At 40.9% G+C, this 20,665-nt stretch overlaps 2 protein-coding genes across 4 annotated transcripts in view; both read left to right on the plus strand.

The window, feature by feature from the left end:
- Positions 1-20,665, plus strand: part of PCCB (propionyl-CoA carboxylase subunit beta) — a 1,054,487-nt gene that overhangs the window by 740,861 nt on the left and 292,961 nt on the right. The window lies entirely within an intron of this gene.
- The window catches only part of PPP2R3A (protein phosphatase 2 regulatory subunit B''alpha), a 192,562-nt gene that overhangs the window by 71,134 nt on the left and 100,763 nt on the right, over positions 1-20,665 (plus strand). For all 3 annotated transcript variants that reach the window (XM_050779591.1, XM_050779592.1, XM_050779593.1), the window contains 2 exons: positions 11,064-11,167; positions 19,183-19,285. In XM_050779591.1, coding sequence (XP_050635548.1) covers positions 11,064-11,167; positions 19,183-19,285 — 207 coding nt within the window. The remainder of the gene's footprint in view (positions 1-11,063; positions 11,168-19,182; positions 19,286-20,665) is intronic.

Genomic DNA, 20,665 nt, shown 5'->3' on the forward strand with positions numbered 1-20,665 from the left:
TGGAAGATGGGGAGCCAGAGGAACGACTTTGCCATTTATGTGCAGTGAGAATCAGTCTGTATGTGGCATCAGAAAAAACAGCAGTGTTGAAACTGACAGATAACATGGAGAAGTTTAAAAAGATAGAAAACTAATTTATTTAGCCATATAACAGTCGTTTACATAACAATTTGCTTCTTATACCTAATAATCATGTGGTACAATAGCGATTATACATATATATGTCTGATTAACTTGTTTGAATTATACTTAATTATAGCCCTAAACTCTATTCATGGGCACCAAGCCTTTTTGTTCATTGCTTTTAGATCTTAATTGTCAGCTCAGGTAGCAAAGTAAAGTGCACATACCTTTAAAAAGTTAAAACCAATGTTGCATTTTTATAAAATGAGGATGCGTGGGCAGGCACAGTAACTCATGCCTATAATCCCAGGACTTTGGGAGGTTGAGGCAGGAGGATCGCTTGAGCCTGGGAGTTCAAGACCAGCCTGTGCAACATAGTGAGACCCCATCTCTACAGATAATAATTTTTAAAAATTACCTGGGTGTAGTGACATGTGCCTGTGGTCCTAGCTACTCAGGAGACTGAGGCAGGAGGATCGGAGACTGAGCCCAGGAGGTTAAGGCTGCAGTGAGCCATGATCACACCACCACACTCCAGCCTGGGTGACAGAGACCCTGTCTCAATAAAAAGTTGGGGGTGGGGATGTGTATATAATTACCTGGGAAGTTGAGGGGGATGCGTATATAATTACCTGAAAATATAATCATGTGTGTGTCAGTTTGTATTTTTTTTTTGCCTCTTTATTCTTAAAACCATTTGTTTAAAAGTTGATATAATCATGTCTTCCAGTTAGCTAATTCTCTTTTTTTCTAATGTTATTTCCATGGTTTGTTGGGAAACAGGTGGTGTTTGGTTACATGAGTAAGTTATTTAGTGATGATTTGTGAGATTATGGTGCACCCATCACCCAGGCAGTATACTATGCACCCTATTTGTAGTGTTTTATCCCTCACCCCTTCCTACCCTTTCCCCCTTAGTCCCCAGGGTCCATTGTGTCATTCTTACGCCTTTGCATCCTCATAGCTTCACTCCCACTTTTGAGTGAGAACATATGATGTTTGGTTTTCCATTCCTGAGTTACTCCACATGAAATAGTCTCCAATCTCATCCTGGTCACTGTGAATGCCATTAATTCATTCCTTTTTATGGCTGAGTAGTATTCCATCGTATACATACACACACACACACACACACACACACACACACAGAGCACAGTTTGTATATCCATTTGTTGATTGATGGGCATTGGGTTGGTTCCACGTTTTTGCAATTGCGAATTGTGCTGCTATAAATATGCATGTACAAATATCTTTTTTTACAGTGACTTCTTTTCCTCTCAGTAGATACCCAGTAGTGGGATTGCAGGATCAAATGGTAGTTCTACTTTTAGTTCTTTAAAGAATCTCCACACTGTTTTCCGTTGTGGTTGTACTAGTTTACATTCCCACCAGCAGTGTGGAAGTGTTCTCTCTTCACTGCAGCCGTGCCAACATCTACTGGTTTTTTTGTTTGTTTGTTTTTGGGTTTTTTGTTTTGTTTTGTTTTGTTTTGCAGGAGTAAGGTGGTATTGCATTGTGGTTTTGATTTGCGTTTCCCTGATCATTAGTGACATTGAGCATTTTTTATATGTTTGTTGGCCATTTGTATATCTTCTTTTGAGAATTGTCTATTCATGTCATTAGCCCACTTTTTGATGGGATTTTTTTTTCTTGTTGATAGGAGTTCATTGTAGATTCTGGATATTAGTCCTTTGTCAGATGTATAGATTGTGAAGACTTTTTCCCACTCTGTGGGTTGTCTGTTTACTTGCTGACTGTTCCTTTCACCGTGCAAAACCTCTTTAAGTCCTAGCAATTTATCTTTGTTTTTATTACATTTGCTTTTGGGTTCTTTGTCATGAAATCTTTGTCCAAGCCAATGTCTAGAAGGGTTTTCCCAGTGTTATCTTCTAGAATTTTTTTAGTTTCAGGTCTTAGATTTAAGTCCTTAATCCATCTTGAGTTGATTTTTGTAAAAGGTGACAGATGAGGATCCAGTTTCATTCTCCTACATGTGACTAGCCAATTATCCCAGCACTATTTGTTGAAAAGGGTATGCTTTCCCTACTTTGTGTTTTTGTTTACTTTGTCAAAGATCAGTTGGCTGTATTTGGCTTTATCTCTGGGTTCTCTATTCTTTTCCACTGTCTATGTGCCTATTTTTATAACAGTACCATGCTGTTTTGATGACTGTGGCCTTATAGTATAGTTTGAAATCAGGTAATGTGATGCCTCCAGATTTATTCTTTTTTCCTAGTCTTGCATTGGCCATGCAGGCTCTTTTTTGGTTCCATATGAATTTTAGAATAGTTTTTTTCTAATTCTGTGAAGAATGTTGGTGGTATTTTGATAGGAATTGTGATGGGAATTGCATTGAGTCTGTAGATTGCTTTTGGCAGAATGGTCATTTTCACAATATTGATTCTACCCATCCATGAGCATGGTATGTGTTTCCATTTGTTTGTGTCATCTGTGATTTCTTTCAGCAGTGGTTTGTAGTTTTCCTTGTAGAGGTCTTTCACCCCCTTGGTTAGGTGTATTGCTAAGTATGTTTTTTTTTGTTTGTTTGTTTTTTGTTTATTTGCAGCTGTTGTAAAAGGGATCGAGTTTTTGATTTGATACTCAGCTTGCTCACTGTTGTTGTATAGAAGAGCTACTGATTTGTGTACATTAATTGTGTATTCGAAAACTTTGCTGAATTATTTTATCAGTTTCAGGAGTTTTCTGGAGGAGTTTTTAGGATCTTCTGGGTAAATAATCATATCATCAGCAAACAGCGAGAAACTGACTTCCTCTTTATTTTTGTTTTGTTGTTGTTGTTGTTGTTGTTGTTTTGTTTTTGAGACGGAGTCTTGCCCAGGCTGGAGTGCAGTGTCTCAATCTCGGCTCACTGCAAACTGCAAGCTCCAAGCTCCGCCTCCCGGGTTCACGCCATCTCCTGCCTCCGCCTTCCAAGTAGCTGGGACTACAGGCGCCTGCCACCATGCCGGCTAATCTTTTGTATTTTTGGTAGAGACAGGGTTTCACCGTATTAGCCAGGATGGTCTCGATCTCCTGACCTCATGATCCACCTGCCTCAGCCTCCCAAAGTGCTGGGATTACAGGCGTGAACCACCACGCCCGGCCAACTTCCTCTTTATTGATATGGGTGCCCTTTATTTCTTTCTCTTGATTGCTCTGACTAGGACGTCATAAAGGGATGCTGGATTTTGTCAAATGCTTTTTCTCCATTTATTGAGATGATCATGTGATTTTGGTTTTTAATTCTGTTTATGTGGTGTATCACATTTATCGACTTGCATATGTTAAGCTATCCCTGCATCCCTGTTATGAAACCCACTTGATCATGGTGGATTATCTTCTTGATATGTTGTTAGATTCAGTTAGCTAGTATTTAGTTAAGGATTTTAGCATCTATGTTCATCAGGGATATTGGTCTGTAGGTTTTGTTTGTTTGGTTGGTTGGTTGGTTATATCCTTTCCTGGTTTTGATATTAGGGTGATGCCGGCTTCATAGAATGAATTAGGGAGAGTTCCCTGTTTCTCTGTCTTGTGGAATAGTGTCAGTAGGATTGGTACCAATTCTTCTTTGAATATCTGGTAGAATTCTGCTGTGAATCCGTCTGTCCTGGACTTCTTTTTGTTGGTAATTTTTAAGTTACCATTTCAGTATCACTGCTCGTCACTGGTCTGTTCACGGTATCTAATTCTTCCTGATTTAAGCTAGAAGGGTTGTATCTTTCCAGGAATTTATCCATGTCTTCTAGGTTTTCTAGTTTATGTGCATAAAGGTGTTCATAGTAACCTTGAATGATCTTTTGTATTTCTATGGTGTCAGTTGTAATATCTCCTGTTTTGTTTCTTATTGAGATTACTTGGATTTTCTCTCTTCTTTTCTTGGTTAATCTTGCTAATGGTCTATCAATTTTATTTATCTTTTCAAAGAACTAGCTTTTTGTTTCATTTATCTTTTCTATTATTTTTTTCAATCTCATTTAGTTCTGCTCCGATCCTGGTCATTTCCTTTCTTCTGCTGGGTTTGGATTTGGTTTCTTCCGTTCTTGTTTCTCTAATTCCTTGAGGTGTGACCTTAGATTGTCTGTTTGTGCTCTTTCAGGCTTTTTTTTTTTTGAGACAGAATCTCTCTCTGTCACCAGGTGGGAGTGCAGTGGCGCAATCTTGGCTCACTGCAGCCGCCACCTCCTGGATTCAAGTGATTCTCCTGCGTCAGCCTCCTGAGTAGCTGGGACTACAGGTGCGCACAACCACACCCAGCTAATTTTTGTATTTTTTAATAGAGACGGGGTTTCGTCATGTTGGCCAGGATGGTCTCGATCTCTTGACCTCATGATCCGCCCACCTCAGCCTCCTGAAGTGCTGGGATGATGGGCGTGAGCCACTGCGCCCAGCCCAGACTTTTTGATGTAGGCATTTAGGGCTATGAACTTTTCTCTTAGCATTGCCTTTGCTGTGTCCCAGAGGGTTTGATAGGTTGTGTCACTGTTGTCATTCAATTTGAATAATTTTTTAAATTTCCATCTTGATTTCATTTTTGACCCAATCATCATTCAGGAGCAAGTTATTTAATTTCCATGTATTTGCATGGTTTTGAGGCTTCCTTTTGGAGTTGATTTCAGGTTTTATTCCACTGTGGTCTGAGAGAGTGCTTGATATAATTTCAGTTTTCTTAAATGTATTGAGGCTCGTTTTGTGGCCTCTTCTGTGGTCTATCTTGGAGAAAGTTCCATGTGCTGTTGAATAGAATGCATATTCTGCAGTTGTTGGATGGAATGTTCTGTATATATCTATTAAGTCCATTTGTTCCAGGGTATAGTTTAAATCTATTGTTTCTTTATTGACTTTCTGTCTTCATGACCTGTCTAGTGCTGTCAGTGGAGTATTGAAGGTCCCCCACTCTTGTTGTGTTACTCTCTATCTCATTTGTTAGGTCTATTAGTAATTGTTTTATAAACTTGGGAGCTCCAGTGTTAGTGCATATATGTTTAGGATTGTGATATTTTCCTGTTGGAAAAGGCCTTTTATCATTATATAATGTTCCCGTTTGTCTTTTTTAACTGTTGTTGCTTTAAAGTTTGTTTTATCTGTTATAAGAATAGCTACTCCTGCTTGCCTTTGGTGTCCATTTGCCTGAAATGTCTTTTTCCACCCTTAAGTTTGTGCAAGTCCTTATGTGTTAGGTGAGTCTCTTGAAGGCAGCAGATAATTGGTTGGTGAATTCTTATCAATTCTACAATTCTTTATCTTTTAAGTGGAGCATTTAGACCATTTATATTCAGTGTTAATATTGAGATATGAGGTACCATTCCATTCATCATGCTGTTTGTTTCCTGTGTACCTTGGTTTTTTTATTTTGTTTTTTAAATTGCATTTTTGTTTTATAGGTCCTCTGGGATTTATGCTTTAAAGAGGTTCTGTGTTGATGTGTTTCCAGGATTTGTTTCAAGATTTAGAGCTCCTTTTAGCAGTTCTTGTAGTGGTGGCTTGGTAGTGGCAAATTCTCTTAGCATTTCTTTTTCTGAAAAAGACTCTTCTTCATATACGAAGTTTAGTTTCGCTGGATACAAAATTCTTGGCTTTTTTTTTTTTTTTTTTTTTTTTGATAACTGATAATTGTTTTGTTTGAGGAGGCTGAAGATAGGGCCGTAGTTCCTTCTAGCTTGTAGGGTTCTGCTGAGAAATCTGCTATTAACCTGGTAGGTTTTCCTTTATAGGTTACCTGGTACTTTTGTGTCACCACTCTGAAGATTCTTTCCTTTATCTTAACTTTAGATTACCTGATAACAGTGTGCCTAGGCAGTGATCTTTTTGTGATTAATTTCCCAGGTATTCTTTGTGCTTCTTGTATTTGGATGTCTAGGTCTCTAGCGAGGCCAGGGAAGTTTTCCTCAATTATTCTCCCAAGTATGTTTTCCAAACTTAGATTTCTCTTCTTCCTCAGGAACACCAGTCAATCTTAGATTTGGTCATTTAACATAATCCTTGACTCCTTGGAGGCTTTGTTCATATTTTCTTTTTTTCTTTGTCTTTGTTGGATTGGGTTAATTTGAAGACTTTGTCTTTGAGCTCTGAATTTCTTTCTTCTGCTTGTTCAGTTCCATTGCTGAGACTTTCCAGAGCATTTTGCATTTCTGTAAGTGTGTCCATTGTTTCCTGAAGTTTTGATTGTTTTTTATTTATGCTGTTTCCTTGAATATTTCTCCCTTCACTTTTATCGTTTTTTGGATTTCCTTGCATTGGGCTTCGCCTTTCTCTGGTGCCTCCCTGATAAGCTTAATAACTAACCTCCTAAATTCTTTTTCAGGTAAATCAGGGATTTCTTCTTGGTTTGGGTCCATTGCTGGTGAGCTAGTGTGATTTTTGGGGGTATTAAAGAACCTTGTTTTGTCATATAACCAGAGTTGGTTTTCTGGTTCATTCTCATATGGGTAAGCTCTGTCAGAGGGAAGGTCTAGGACTGAAGGCTGTTGGTCAGATTCGTTTGTCCCACGGGGTGTTCCCTTGATGTAGTACTCTCCCTCTTTTCCTATGGATGTGGCTTCCTGAGAGCCAAGATGTAGTGATTGTTATCTCTCTTCTGGATCTAGCCACCCAGCAAGTCCAGGCTCTGGGCTGGTACTGGGGGTTGTCTGCACAGCGTCCTGTGATGTGAAGCCTCTGTGGGTCTCTCAGCCGTGGATACCAGCACAGTATTTGGAGTGTCTCTTGGGTCCTACAGGAGCAGTCTGCTTCCTTCAGGGGGTCTGTGGGTCCTCTCAGGTTTCCTGATTTATTCCTGCAGTAGTTCTGGAGCAAAAATTCACAATGCAATCTTCCACACACTGCTCTCTCTGTCCCAAGTTGGAGCTGCAGTCTAGTCCTGCGTCCGGTCCACCATGATCGCCTCAGTCCTCAGAGACTTTTTGTTACTCCTAATTGTCTTTTAATTTAGCTTTTACTTGGCTATTGCAGTCTGTTAGTACTCACTAAGTCATCCTTATTTTCAACAGTTCTTTACTATGTATGCAAGTCTTTTTTGGTACCAGGCAGTGAGCTCTGTGTCTCCAGCACTTACTGTTCATATTCTTATGATAGGTTGGCATAGGAAAAGGAGAAGAGAGGCAACCTTTAAGGAGTAAGGAGGAGAGAGTTTGTTAGAGCAATAAATGAATGTTCTTATGGATTCTTGTAGTTTATAAAGTTATTTGGAAGACCAGCTTGAGTTTGCTGCCTACTCTTAGTGGCACTCAAGTGTAGCTATAAAGACTGGGATCTGTTTTTAAGTGCCCAGAAAACTCTGTGTTTATGAAATCTGCATCTGTTGGTGAAGTTTAGCTCATTCATCTTAGACCTCAAACAGCCCTGAAGAACTTAATGCTCACATCTGGTTAAATTCTCAGTGTGTAGTTTGTACGTTTTTCCACAGCTTTTAAGTAATGATAGAGAAGAAGTGAATAGGGAATGAATCTCAGAGAAATGAAAGCAACATAGAAACAGAAACAGAGAAATAGTAAGAAATGCATTTTTCAGAGACTGGGCCAAAGGATTCATCATGAAGTTTTAACTTCTAGCAGAAAGTTGAGGAAGAAGAATAAGACTCTTTTCTGAACCATACAAAGCCCTGCAGCTCCTGTCTTCTGGCTGACATAGCACCATCTTTACCCATCACACCTATAGCCTGGAAGGTAGCCTCTCTGTGTCTGAATTTCTTCATCTGCAAAATGGGATTAAAAAAATAACTGCCCTCGTCTACATGAGGATCACCTGAGGGCCAGATGAAATTATAAACCTGAGACATCTTAAATTGTTAAAAGAAGATTACAAATATTGGGTAATCATCCTCTCCTGTGTGTATCATTAGACAACCTTGCTTTGGATTATTTGTTTTGTTGGCCATTCTTAGATCAAACTGTAGGTGTTAATCAAGTTTTCTTTGCTGCAGCAACTTTCATTACCACATATTGACTCTCACCTCCTCCTCTTAAAGTAAGTTTCCTAAATCCATTTTCTGTATTTCTGTGTGTACCCACTTGCTATCCACTCTCTTTCTTTGTTAAAAAAAAAAAAAAAAAAAAAAAAAAAAAAAAGCTTGTTCTCTTTTCGTTAATAAAAGTGCCATTCTCTTGCCTTCAGATTAATGCCATTTACTGTTTAAGTTCTTATTGATCTCCTGGCTCCTTTGATCTTAAATCTTTGATTTTTAAGCAGATGCAGGCTAGCATAGTTTTTTTTAATAGTCAGAGTGTAATGTCCACAGCCCTGACCATTCTGCCTTTCCCATTTTTTCCCTTTGTCATTTTTCCAAGGGCGTAATACCCTCCTGCTGTTTAACACTTGGCTACTCATTGTACCCCAGTATAAGAACAATAGGCTGACCTTTTCCAGTCTACTTCAGAACATCTTTGTTCTATACCCTGTCTCTGAGGATTTTGCGTTTGGGTCATAATAAGTTTATTAACCTTCAGAGACTTACTCCTCCTTTTGAGCTGATGTATATCCATTTTAACAGGAGTCTTCTGGAGAAAAGACCGTAAGAGAATGAAATTTGCTTAGTTAGTGGAAGTTACCCCACAGAAGATAGTAAGCACACAGCCCCTGGAAGTGTTTCTGATCAGGAAGTTAGAAGATTCCTGATCCCTCCAATTCTGAAAAATTCATGAGTGACTCTAATGGTGGGAGTTTGAAGCACTTTTGGTAAGCCGGTTCCAGCGTCTCCACACACCTTCTGTTTGTGGCTCGTTCACCCTGCCTCCATGATACAGACGATTCTTTCCCAGTGGTTGCCACTAGCCTATCACTAAGACTGTCTAAGAGCATTTTCTTGGCAAACCACCATTCTGCATGAAAGGAGAGTCTGGGATTGGGGAAAATGGATTCAACAGCTTATACAGCCAAAGTATATTAATTGTGAGCTTTGTACCTTGGCAATCATTATTTATACAATAAACAAAATCACATGGTTGCTAAGCAACACCTTTCCCTCATTCTTGACCCCAGTGGAGGTATGAGGTATTCAACCTCTGGACTTAAAAAATCTTAAATTCTACTCTGTTTGCAGACATGCTTTAGTGGCCCCGGCAGCAGCAACCTCTTATTTCTGCCCTGTCCTTACCTCCCTTGTCTTGAATCTTGCCTTCCATTATCTCCATGAACCCAGCAGCCTGGGTGTTCTTTCAGGGTAACTAATGTCAGACTAGGTACTCTTCAGGCTCCTGTGGGGGTCCCCTGTGCACTGAGGCCTCACACCAGGAGCGGCTTCACCTAAACCTAATGTGGATGCACATCTAGTCTTCCTCCAGAGGAGAGGCTTTTCCTCTGTATAATGATGAGGGTGCAACAGATCCTGGGTCTAATGTGAATAATGATATATTTATCTCATAACAAAATGTGACTTGTTGAAGAGTTCCACATTTGGGAATATGTTTTCCGTGTATGTAGAAATTGAGATGATTTGGAGACTATCTTTGCTAGTAGTAAGGATTGTATTGTTGCTTATAGGAGTGGTCCCCAACCTTTTTGGCACCAGGGACTAGCTTTGTGGAAGACAGTTTCTCCATGGATGTGGGTAGAGTGGGGGATAGCATCAGGATGAAATTGTTCTGCCTCAGATCGTCAAGCGTGTCTTAGAGTGCGCAACCTAGATCCCTTGCATGCACAGTTCACAATAAGGTTCACTCTCCTATAAGAATCTGATGCTGCCACTGGTCTGACAGGAGGTGGAGCTCAGGTGGTACTGCTCATTCACCCGCCCTTCACCTCCTGCTGTCTGGCCCAGTTCCTAACAGGTCATGGACTGGTACCTGTCCATGTGTCCATGGCCTGGGGGTTGGGGACCTCTTCCTTTCAATTAAAAAGAAATTGTCATTTTACTCTCATAAGAAAGAGAGTTCTTACTAAATTTACCTCCCTTTTTCCTAGAGAATTTTTTCTTCTTCAGTTTTTTTTAATTGAAAGGAAGAGCTTTTTTATGGAGAAAAATCAGTACCTTTTAGGGTACTAAAATTGTTTTATTTCATTCCCATTGTTTCCTAAGGCTTTGTAATCATTTGTGGTAGCCTCTAATAGATAAATGATAGCATTTTACCTTTCATCTTTTACCTGAATTAGAACCATTTAAATAGATATGATAGCTGTTTTCTTGAGCAGTCTAGGATTTTCTGGTTCTTCTTGAACCTAGGACTTAATAACATAATAGGCAAAGGAGAGAGAAGGAGATAGGTAGTGGAATATTAACACCAAGTGACCAAGTAATAAAGGTGGCTGTGTTTGGAATGAACGAAGGACATATATACAACTATGACATTCAGTCATTTCTTTTTCTTTCTAGAAGGTAGTAAATTTCTAAGAGTGGTAAGCCAAGTGTGGTGGCTCACGCCTGTAATCCCAGCACTTTGGGAGGCTGAGGCAGGTGGATCATTTGAGATCAGAAGTTCAAGACCAGCCTGGCCAACATGGTGAAATTCCATCTCTACTAAAAATACAAAAATTTGCCAGGTGTGGTGGTGGGCACTTGTAATCCCAGCTACTCAGGAGGCTGAGGCAGGAGAATTGCTTAAACCTAGGAGGCGGAGGTTGCAGTGAGCTGAGATTGTGTTACTGCATTCCAGCCTGGGCAACAGAGGCATGACTCCGTCTCAAAACAGAAAGAAAAAAATGGTGGGAAGGGATGCTGGTTGCTTTAGCTGTCAGGTTGGAGGAGGGAATCACCTTAAATGAAGTTGGAGAAAACGTAAATGGATTTCCATTTTCTTCATTAAACATGTTCTCTCCTCTTATTTTGTTTCCCCTCGGCCTCTCTCTGAATCTACCCTAGTTGATGTATTTGCCTATGCTCCCGTTTTGTTCTCCTGAGGGCTCTTCCAGCCACTGTGGCATGAAGGGTAAAAGCCACAAAGACCTTTTCTTTGGCCATGTCATCTCTTCATTCCCTCTTGGCTTACCCTGTATGTGTTTTATATTTGCAGGTCTGTGGCTGTCCTCTCTATTGGAAAGCCCCCATGTTCAGGGCTGCAGGGGGAGAGAAGACAGGATTTGTGACATCACAGTCATTCATTGCCATGTGGAGAAAGTAAGTATGTGAGCAGTCACTCTGCGGCTAGGCAAAGAATTGTGTGACCGTCATGACATGCTTTCTAAAGGTCACCTACTTTACTTATTTATTCATTTTCCCTTTACCCTTTATATCAACAAAGAAAATTCAATGATTTATAACCATTGTTACCCACACACAAGTTATTTGCCACAAGCCTTTATCTAACCTCTTTAAAAAACGGTAAAGCAGATCTGCAGAAATCTTTCTTTAAAAACTATTTGATAAGTTTTACTTGAGTTTTCTTGTTGTTTGTTTTTTATTTTTGTTTTTTTGAGACAGAGTGTCACTCTTTTACCCAGGCTAGTGTGCAGAGACCCAGTCATAGCTCACTGCAGCCTCAAACTCCTGGGCTCAAGTGATCGTCCTACCTCAGCCTCCTAAGTAGCTAGGACTACAGGCATGTACCGCCACACCTGGCTAATTTTTTATAGCAACTGGATCTCACTCTGTTGCCCAGACTGGTCAGAAACTCCTGGCCTTGAGCAATCCTCCGAGCTCAGCTGCCCAAAGTGCTGTGATTACAGGTGTGAACCCTACACCCAGCCAATTTTACTTGTTAAATTTGGGTCTCGGGATTTGAATCCAGCAGCAGTGAAATAGAAGCAAATAAGAACTCCCCTTTAAGGGGGGCAGATCAGATGTGTCACATGAGAAATACATTTTCATTCCCATATGATCTAATTTAGAATTACATCTAGTTGATTTATTAGAAATACTGAATTCTAATAGATTTTAATCATTACTTTTTGAAAGCCCCAGTTAAGTAAACAAAGGACTAGTATACTTATCAAGCTTCTCCTGGATTCTAATATTCTGACAAATTTTCTTGAATTCAAACCCAATATCTTTCTTCTTTATCTCTTTTTTCTCCCTTCTTTCTTCTTTAGGAGTTACTTCTTGGTATATTTATACATCTTAGCTAAGTATCACAGCTTGCCCCTTCTGCCTCTTTTAACTGATCAGCACCCTTGTTATGCACGTTCTTCTCGCCTTTTCTGAGCTAAATATCCTTCCTGGTAAACTATTGGGAAATGCTACGCACCTATTGTTATTATTATTTAACGTCAACCTACAATAGCAGCAGATTGAACAGACAGATTCTTTCTGATTTCTTCATTTCAGCTAAAAGCCCTTAATAGGGTAATACTTGAGAATATAGTAGGTGATAAATAAATGTATTCTTACTTTTAAAAATCTAGCAGCAGGTCAAGTTCACCAAGTTCCTCATACATTACATTAGAACTAAAGAGTATGTTGATGGAACATGTTCTCATAAATGAGAACTGAACAATGAGAACACACGGACACAGGGAGGGGAACAGCACACACTGGGGCCTGTCAGGAGGCGGGGTGAGGGAAGGGAGAGCATTAGAAAAAATAGCGAGTGCATACTGGGCTTAATACCTAGCTGATGGGTTGATAGGTGCAGCACACCACCATGACACATGTTTATGTAACAGATGTGCACATCCTGCACATGTACCTTGGAACTTAAAAACTTTAAAAAAATTTTAAAAAGAGTATATGTTGGTGAATAGATCAGCAGCCGCCACCACAACAGCTGTATTCTTTTATTCAGATGAATTGTTTAAATTTTATCTGTAAGGAAGACATTTCTGCAAAACGCAAAAAGCAGGGGAAAGACATGAAGTACAAGTCTCCATTTTGATTAACTGCAGGAAAATTGCTTATGAAGTTATATAGCGCAAGCAACTATCCCTATCTTTTTTTTTCATCAGAAAAATTCTATGAATAGTTAAGTGTGTCTCTAAATTAAACTGTTATTTTACAGTCAGATATTAAAATGATTTGAGTGCCCTCTAGTGGAAACTCATCTTTGAGTTCTTAAAATGTCTTTTAAAAGCCAGGGTGCTTTAAGGGAGCCCCGAGTGTGGCTATTTTGGGAGACTAAGCAGCTAAGCGTGGTGGTGTGGGTTACCACACTGACCTTGGAGAAGACGTGTTTAGTTTTGAAATTTTTTTTTCTACAAATTGCACCCTTTGTATAAAGCAATGTGGGCTCAAGTATAGTATATTAAAACTTTTAAATACAAAAAAATTGCCAACAGGTAATGATACAGAATTAAAACATTTTGGAGAATACATATATATGCTGACTTGCTCCAGTAGCTCTCCATAATCTTTACAAAAAAAGTGAAATATAGAAATCATAAGAATATAGGGAAATAATTTCCCTCATGTCAGACTGCTCATGGGGTGGAGGCCTCAGTATCTCTCCTCCAAAGGGTTCTATCCCACTTCCTTTCCCTGTGCCAGTGCCCATTTCACGTCTATACTCTGACATACATCTTTCGTCAGGACATTTTTAGGAGAAAGACACTGCTCCATAGCGTTTCTTTTTGAGGTCCTAGAGTATCAGCTTTTGGGCAGAACTCATCTCAAATGGAATCAATAATGTTGCTTCAGTTTTATTATGCTTTTCTTTCTTTTATCTTTTCATCTAAATGTGTAATTTGTCCATTAACAAAATAATATTTTGTGCTAAAAGTTCTGAAAGATACTAGTTTAGAATAGCTATGCTTACCTTCATTCTTTAGCTTTCATGACTTTTATCTTTTCTCCTGCCATAGAGTTGACCAGCCAGTAACATTGATAGAAAATTATAATTCACCTTTTCTTTCTATTTCATAGCAAAAGACCATTTCTGATTTTACTTTGTCCTCTCAGAGTAGCTCTCATCTGTCATGTCTCTGCTATTTCTGTATCTTACTATTCTGTTTTATATATAAAAGTAGTTCTTTTGAAAGACCTCACTGTTTTTCTACTGTGATCATCCCACCCATTTTCTCATCCTGAGAGGTGGTTCCTATTAGCATCTATTGCGGGAATCTTTTTCTGAAACACGTGTTTTTTTAACTTCAGGAGCCTTAAGCATGTTGAGGAATGGTAAGGAGAATAAGTATAAAAATCATACTGTAGCTCTAATAAGCACAAATGAAGTATACATCTGTTTGATCAAAAACATTTTCTTATTTTTCTTCCTTAATCACTTGTTGAATGCTAACTATATGCCAGGTATTGTGTTCTGGCCTTGAGGGTGGTTAGGATACAAAGAAAGTAAGACACAGTTTTATACCCTGTAGAGAGCTTACAGTCTAGTGAAAGAGTTACACCAAGCCATGTGTACTGGCTTGCACCTGTAATCCTAGCTACTTAGGAGGCTAAGGTGGGAGGGTTGCTTGAGCCCAGGACTTTGAGGCTGCAGTGAGCTATGATCATGAGACTGTACCACAGCAGCCTTGACAACAGAATGATACCCTGTCTCCAAAAAAAGAAAAAAAAAGACAAAGATGTGAAGATGGCCAAGAAGACACAGCCAGGAAGAGCTTCCCTTTCCTACCAAGAGAAACCAAAATATCGAGTAAACCAGCATACTTTGAACAGAGTTTTTAATAGAAAGCACTGACAGTCAGTGGAGAGATGATGCAGTCACTGGGGCTGAAGAGGGAGGAAACTGAGAACACTGCATGGGCTCTGAATGGCTCCTAAGGAAGGGGTAAAAGAAGTAACTGCAGAGTAGGCCACCCTCACTGTGGACCTCTGGGATCCTAGCTGCAAGAGATCCCACGGCCACCATTGACATTTGAGGTGGCAGGGAAAACAGATTGGAGAGCTGGCAGAGACAGAGCTCAAGGCTGTACAGAGCCCACGGGGTTTTGCATGGGAATAGCTGCAACAAAACACAACCGTAAGCATCTATTCCCCCAAGGCTCTCCATATTCCTCTAAGGCTCTAACCTTTGTTGACTACCAGACCTAGAGAGCAGGGCTGTCTTTCCCACAGGACTAGGGCACATCTGATCCGTTCACTCCCATGTCGACCAGCCCCTCCCAGGGCCTCTGTCTGACTGCACCCATAGGAGTGGGCACACAGCACAGCCTCCACTGCCCTGCGAGTGCGCTTTTGCCAGTGGCCCCCAATGGAGCGCTTTTGCTGGTGGCCTGGGAGCACTTTGGCGCACCCAGCACAGCTGGCGCTCCACCTCAAGGAGCCAGAGAACAAAGCTACGGGCCTGGTCCCAGGCCCCCAGGGTTAGAGCACAGTCCAGAAGTGCCAAGCTGAGACTTGTGGTTGGAACTCAAGTGAAGGAAGAAGCCTCACTCTCAGAGCACTGGGAAGAGTGAGGCATGGGTTGATGGGCTGGCACAGGTACTGGGCCGCAGCCTCTCCCCAAGGGAACCTGACAGTCTGGAACACCTAATAGCCCAGTGATCTGGGTGCAGAAGTCTTGTGACAAACTAGCTGGCTGGGCCAAATTCTAGGCAGTAACCAGGAGACCCTGTCAAGGAAGCGCAAGCTGGGCAGTTCTCACTGCTGTCTGCTGGCCAAAAAAACCTAGGCTGTGGGCACCACACCAGCTGCACAGCCAAGGCAGCATCGCCTTACCCAGGGATCCCTCGCCCTTGACCTACTGCATGAACAGACCACTCACAGACATACGCCTAACCTGCAGTCTACCTGGCAGCCCTTACTATTAAACGCTATCTCCTGGGTTACAGCTTGAATTACAACACCAAAAAATTCTAGCATGAATTGCCTGAGAAAACCCAGTACAGAATTCTGACCACAAATAAAGATCCCATACAGGCCAGGCACAGTGACTCATACCTGTAATCCCAGCACTTTGGGAGGCCAAGGCAGTAAGATTGCATGAGCCTAGGAGTTCAAGACCAGCCTAGGCAACATAGTGAGACTCTGTCTCTACAAAAAAAATAGCCAAGCATGATGGTATGCACCTCTGGTCCCAGCTGCTTGGGAGGCTGAGGCAGGAAGATCGCTTGAACACAGAAGGTTGAGGCTGCAGTGAGCTGTGTTCACGCCGTTGTACTCCAGCCTTGGTGACAGAGCCAGACTCTGTCTCAAGAAAGAGAAAATTGTAATCCCAGCACATTGGGAGGCCAAGGCGGGTGGATCACCTGAGATCAAAGTTCAAGACCAGCCTGGCCAACATGGTGAACCCCATCTCTACTAAAAATACTAAAAATTAGCCGGGAATAGTGACAGGCACCTATAATCCCAGCTACTCCAGAGGCTGAGGTGGAAAAATTGTTTGAGCCTGGGAGGCAGAAGTTGCAGTGAGCCGAGGTCACACCATTGCACTCCAGCCTAGGCAACAAGAGCGAAACTCCGTCTTAAAAAAAAAAAAAAAACAGAAAAGATCCCATACAGAGCCTTGGCCCTCTGAAAGCATCCAGAAATAAAGCCAATTGGCTGTACTCAGCTTACACCACAGTCAAACCCTCAAAGGAAAAAAAGTAAAAAAAAAAAAAAAACTCCATCCAAAGGATAGCAACATCAAAAGATAAAGGAACGCCTGCCCTCACAGATGAGAAAGAACCAGCACAAGAACTCTGGCAATTCTAAAAACCAGAGTGTGTTATTACCTCCAAATGATCTCACTAACTCCCCAGCAATGGTTGTTAACCAAATTAAAGCAGCTGAAGTGACAGAATTCAGAATCTGAATGGTAAGAAAGCTCAATGAAATACAGGAGAAAGTTGAAACTCAACCCAGGGAAAACAGTAAAATGATCCGAGAGTTGAAAGATGACACAGCCATTTTAAGAAAGAACCAAATTGAACTTCTAGAATGGAAAAATTTACTACGGGAATTCCATAATACAACTAGAAGCATTAATAAAGGAGCAGATCAATCTGAGGAAAGAGTCTCAGAACTCAAAGACCACTCCTTTGAATCAATGCAGGCAGACAAAAATAAAAAAGAATTTTAAAAAATGAAAACTCTCAGAAATATGGGATTATGTAAAGAGACTAAACCTATAACTCATTGGCATTCCTGAGAGAGAAGGAGCAAGAGTACGCAACTTGGAAAACATACGAGGATATAGTCCACAGAAATTTCCCCAGTCTCGCTAAAGAGGTGGACATGGCTGAACTCCATGGAGCAGTGTGGAGATTTCTCAAAGAACTGAGAGTTTACCTTTCAATCCAATAGTTCCATTACTGGGTATATACCCAAAGAAAAATAAGTCATTCTACCAAAAAGACTTATGCACCCATATGTTCATGGAAGCACTGTTCACAATTGCAAAGACATGAAATCAACATACATGCCATGCCCATCAGTGGTAGACTGGATAAAGAAATTGTGATACAGGTACACCATGGACTACTAAGCAGCCACAAAAAAGAATGAAATCATGTTCTTTGTAAGTAACACGGATGCAGCTGGAGACCATTATCCTAAGCAAATTCACAGAAACAGAAAACCAAATACCACATGTTCTCACTTATAAGTGGGAGCTAAGCATCAAGTACACGTGGACATAAAGATGAGAACAGGCCGGGCGCGTGGCTCACGCCTGTAGTTCCAGCACTTTGGGAAACTGAGGCAGGCAGATCACGAAGTCAGGAGATCGAGACCATCCTGGCTAACACAGTGAAACCCCATCTCTACTAAAAATACCAAAAAAAAAAAAAAAAATTAGCTGAGCGTGGTGGCGGGCGCCTGTAGTCCCAGCTACTGGGGAGGCTGAGGCAGGAGAATGGCATGAACCCAGAGGGCAGAGCTTGCAGTGAGCCAAGATCGTGCCACTGCACTCCAACCTAGGCAACAGAGCGAGACTCTGTCTCAAATTTAAAAAAAAAAAAAAAATGAGAACAGTAGACACTGGGGAATACAAGAAAGGGTAGTGATGGAGGGAGCAAGGGCTGAAAAACTACCTATTGGTATGTGCTCACTACCTGAGAGATGGATTCATTCATACTCCAAACCTCTGCATCACTCAGTATACCTTCATGACAAACCCTTGCATGTACCCCTGAACCTATAATAAAAGTTGGGGGAAAAAAAGAGTTATTCCAATAAGGTTATGCTACTGTGGAACAGCCATGACAGAAATAATAAGGACATGAAAGGACACAGGAGGCCAGTGATATTTCCTGGAAAGTGAAGTAAGGGAAAAGGGTATTGTGGTAGGACGGTAGCATTTACAAAACCTGGTGTGAGAAGGCATGGAACATTTGTGCAACCACAAGTGCAGGAATGGTTAAAAGAAGGGGACATGAGCAGGTAGGATCAGATTCTGGAGGCCCTTCTATGTCAGGTCAAGAAGCTGGGACTTCAGGCCGGGTGCTGTGGCTCACACCTATAATCCCAGCACTTTGGGAGGCCGAGGTGGGCAGATCACGAGGTCAGGAGATCAAGAACATCCTGGCCAACATGGTGAAACCCCCATCTCTACTAAAAATACAAAAACTAGCCAGGCGTGATGGCATGCACCTATAGTCCCAGCTACTCTGGAGGCTGAGGCAGGAGAATTGGTTGAACCCAGGAGGCGGAGGCTGCAGTGAGCTGAGATTGTGCCACTGCACTCCAGCCTAGGTGACGGGCAAAAACTCCGTCTCAAAAAAAAAAAAAAAAAAAAAAAAAAAGCTGGGACTTTAGCCTACTTGACAGAAGAATTTTAACTTGGACAGTGACGTGATCAAATGTGTTATTCAGAAGTATCAAGCAACAAACAAGAGCCTAAGAATGGATATTGGCAGTGGGAGACAGAAAGGGGCAAATTTGGTATAAATGAAACAGCATGGTAGTTGATAGGTGTGGAGGTAAAAGGAAGGGAGAAGTTCATGTCGACTCCCAAGTTTCTAGCTTGAACCATTGGATGCTTGGAATACTAGATGAGGTAACTGGAGTCCTGAGGAATGTTTCCTGAAAATGTTTTAGACAGCTGTTCCTTCCTTTCTGTTTCCATTGTACCATCAAGGTCAAGGCCTTATTACTTCATGCTAGACCACTGGAAGGGAAGAGGGTCTGATAGGCTTCAGTACTCATCCAGCCTTATGTCATAGACAGCTCATCATTCTAAAATATCCTTTGATTATATAAATTCCTTACTTGATTATTGATCTAAGTGGCCTTCAGATGAAACTGAAATTAACTATTGATGTTATCATCATTGTTTGTTCAGAGGAGCTAATCTTCCTAAGCAGTTGTTTCTTTTATAGGTTGCTGAATAACCATCATGATGATGCCTCTAAATTCATCTGTCTTCTAGCAAAGCCCAACTGCAGCTCTCTAGAACAGGAGGATTTCATCCCTCTACTTCAGGTAATTTTCATTTCCTTTTGAAAATGGGTTCTAATTTTGGAGTTTCAGTAATTTTGTTTAAAATTTGCAACTATAACATGTCAATTGAGCTACACAAATCTAGAGATCAGATTTCTAAAAGAGTGGTTTTCAAACTTGTTTTAGCAGCAAGATCCTCTCGTTAAATGACATCTAAAACAGAACCCATAGTAGTAGAAGAGCTACTCCTTCAGGGCTACTCCCACTGAAGCAGAGGAGAGGGGCTACTCAGCCACCCTTTTGCCCACCCACAGCAATCACTGAGGCGCCTTCTGAAATGATAGAATGCAAGAAGATAACTTCTCTGTTAGTGTAGAACATAGCTAAGAACCTGATAGAAAGAAAGAAAAGGTCATGATGTAACTGGAATAACTCTCACGAACGCTGGGGTTTTCACTCACTGCCTCTGACTCTTTATTTAAGTACAGTTTTTAAATGCTTGGTTTCCTGATTCTTCAACCCAAGATATATTTGAAACAGAAAATTAGAATAGGAGAAGGGAGAGAGGATAACTAGAATCAAGTGCACGGAGAGCTGCGAAGACATTTGCCACCAGACTACAAAGGTAGTGAGGAGAGTAAGAAACACTGAGAGAAAAAAAAAAAAAAAGACACAAAAGCTCTAAATGTACTCTAGTCTGGGAGTAATTTAGGATAATGGCAGTAGTCCCAATCCCATTACCAGATTTCAGCTGGTATTAGTAATTTATTTTAGTAGCATAGACTCTATATGTATTTATCTAGAAAACTCACTTACAGGGAGCAGCTTTCACTGATGGAACCAGATAAAACAATGGCACTGTACTTCTCATTTTTCCTTTTCTGTGTATGAAATTTTAAACTCTGTGTGTTGTATATCCATATATTATACATGTAAAATAAGGATAAGTCTCAGGCCTGAATAAACCTCAGATCTATCAGAAGTATAAGTTTCTGGATTTGAATTTCTCACATTAGCCCTCATTTACCAGGTTGGCGGATATTTTTAACCGCAGACCTTCCTGAGGTTTCTCAGCCTGGAGCTGTGCCACAGTTCTGAGGTATTACACGGTACCAAAGCGTTAGGGTTTGGAGTTACTGCTGAGACATCAGCCATCTTTGGCTAGAAGATTCCCTTCAGATCCAGAGATCTTTGCTGCTTCTGTGCCATGTGTCAAGCCCCAGAACCCTTTGGTGAAGATACCTATGGCCCGTCTGACTAGATGCACACACAGCTGTTTTCTTTTGAGGTTTTAGCTGCCTCCCTAGGGTGTTGCCAGACAGCAGGGTCCCTTTGCTCCTGTCACCCACAGACTTCTTTCTTTTTACTGACACTAAGAGGTCTTCTACTCGGCAGAAATCTCCTGCTGCCATGTTCCTTTAT

The sequence above is a fragment of the Macaca thibetana genome, chromosome 2 (assembly GCF_024542745.1).
Source record: "Macaca thibetana thibetana isolate TM-01 chromosome 2, ASM2454274v1, whole genome shotgun sequence".
In the NCBI taxonomy this organism is placed as follows: Eukaryota; Metazoa; Chordata; class Mammalia; order Primates; family Cercopithecidae; genus Macaca; species Macaca thibetana.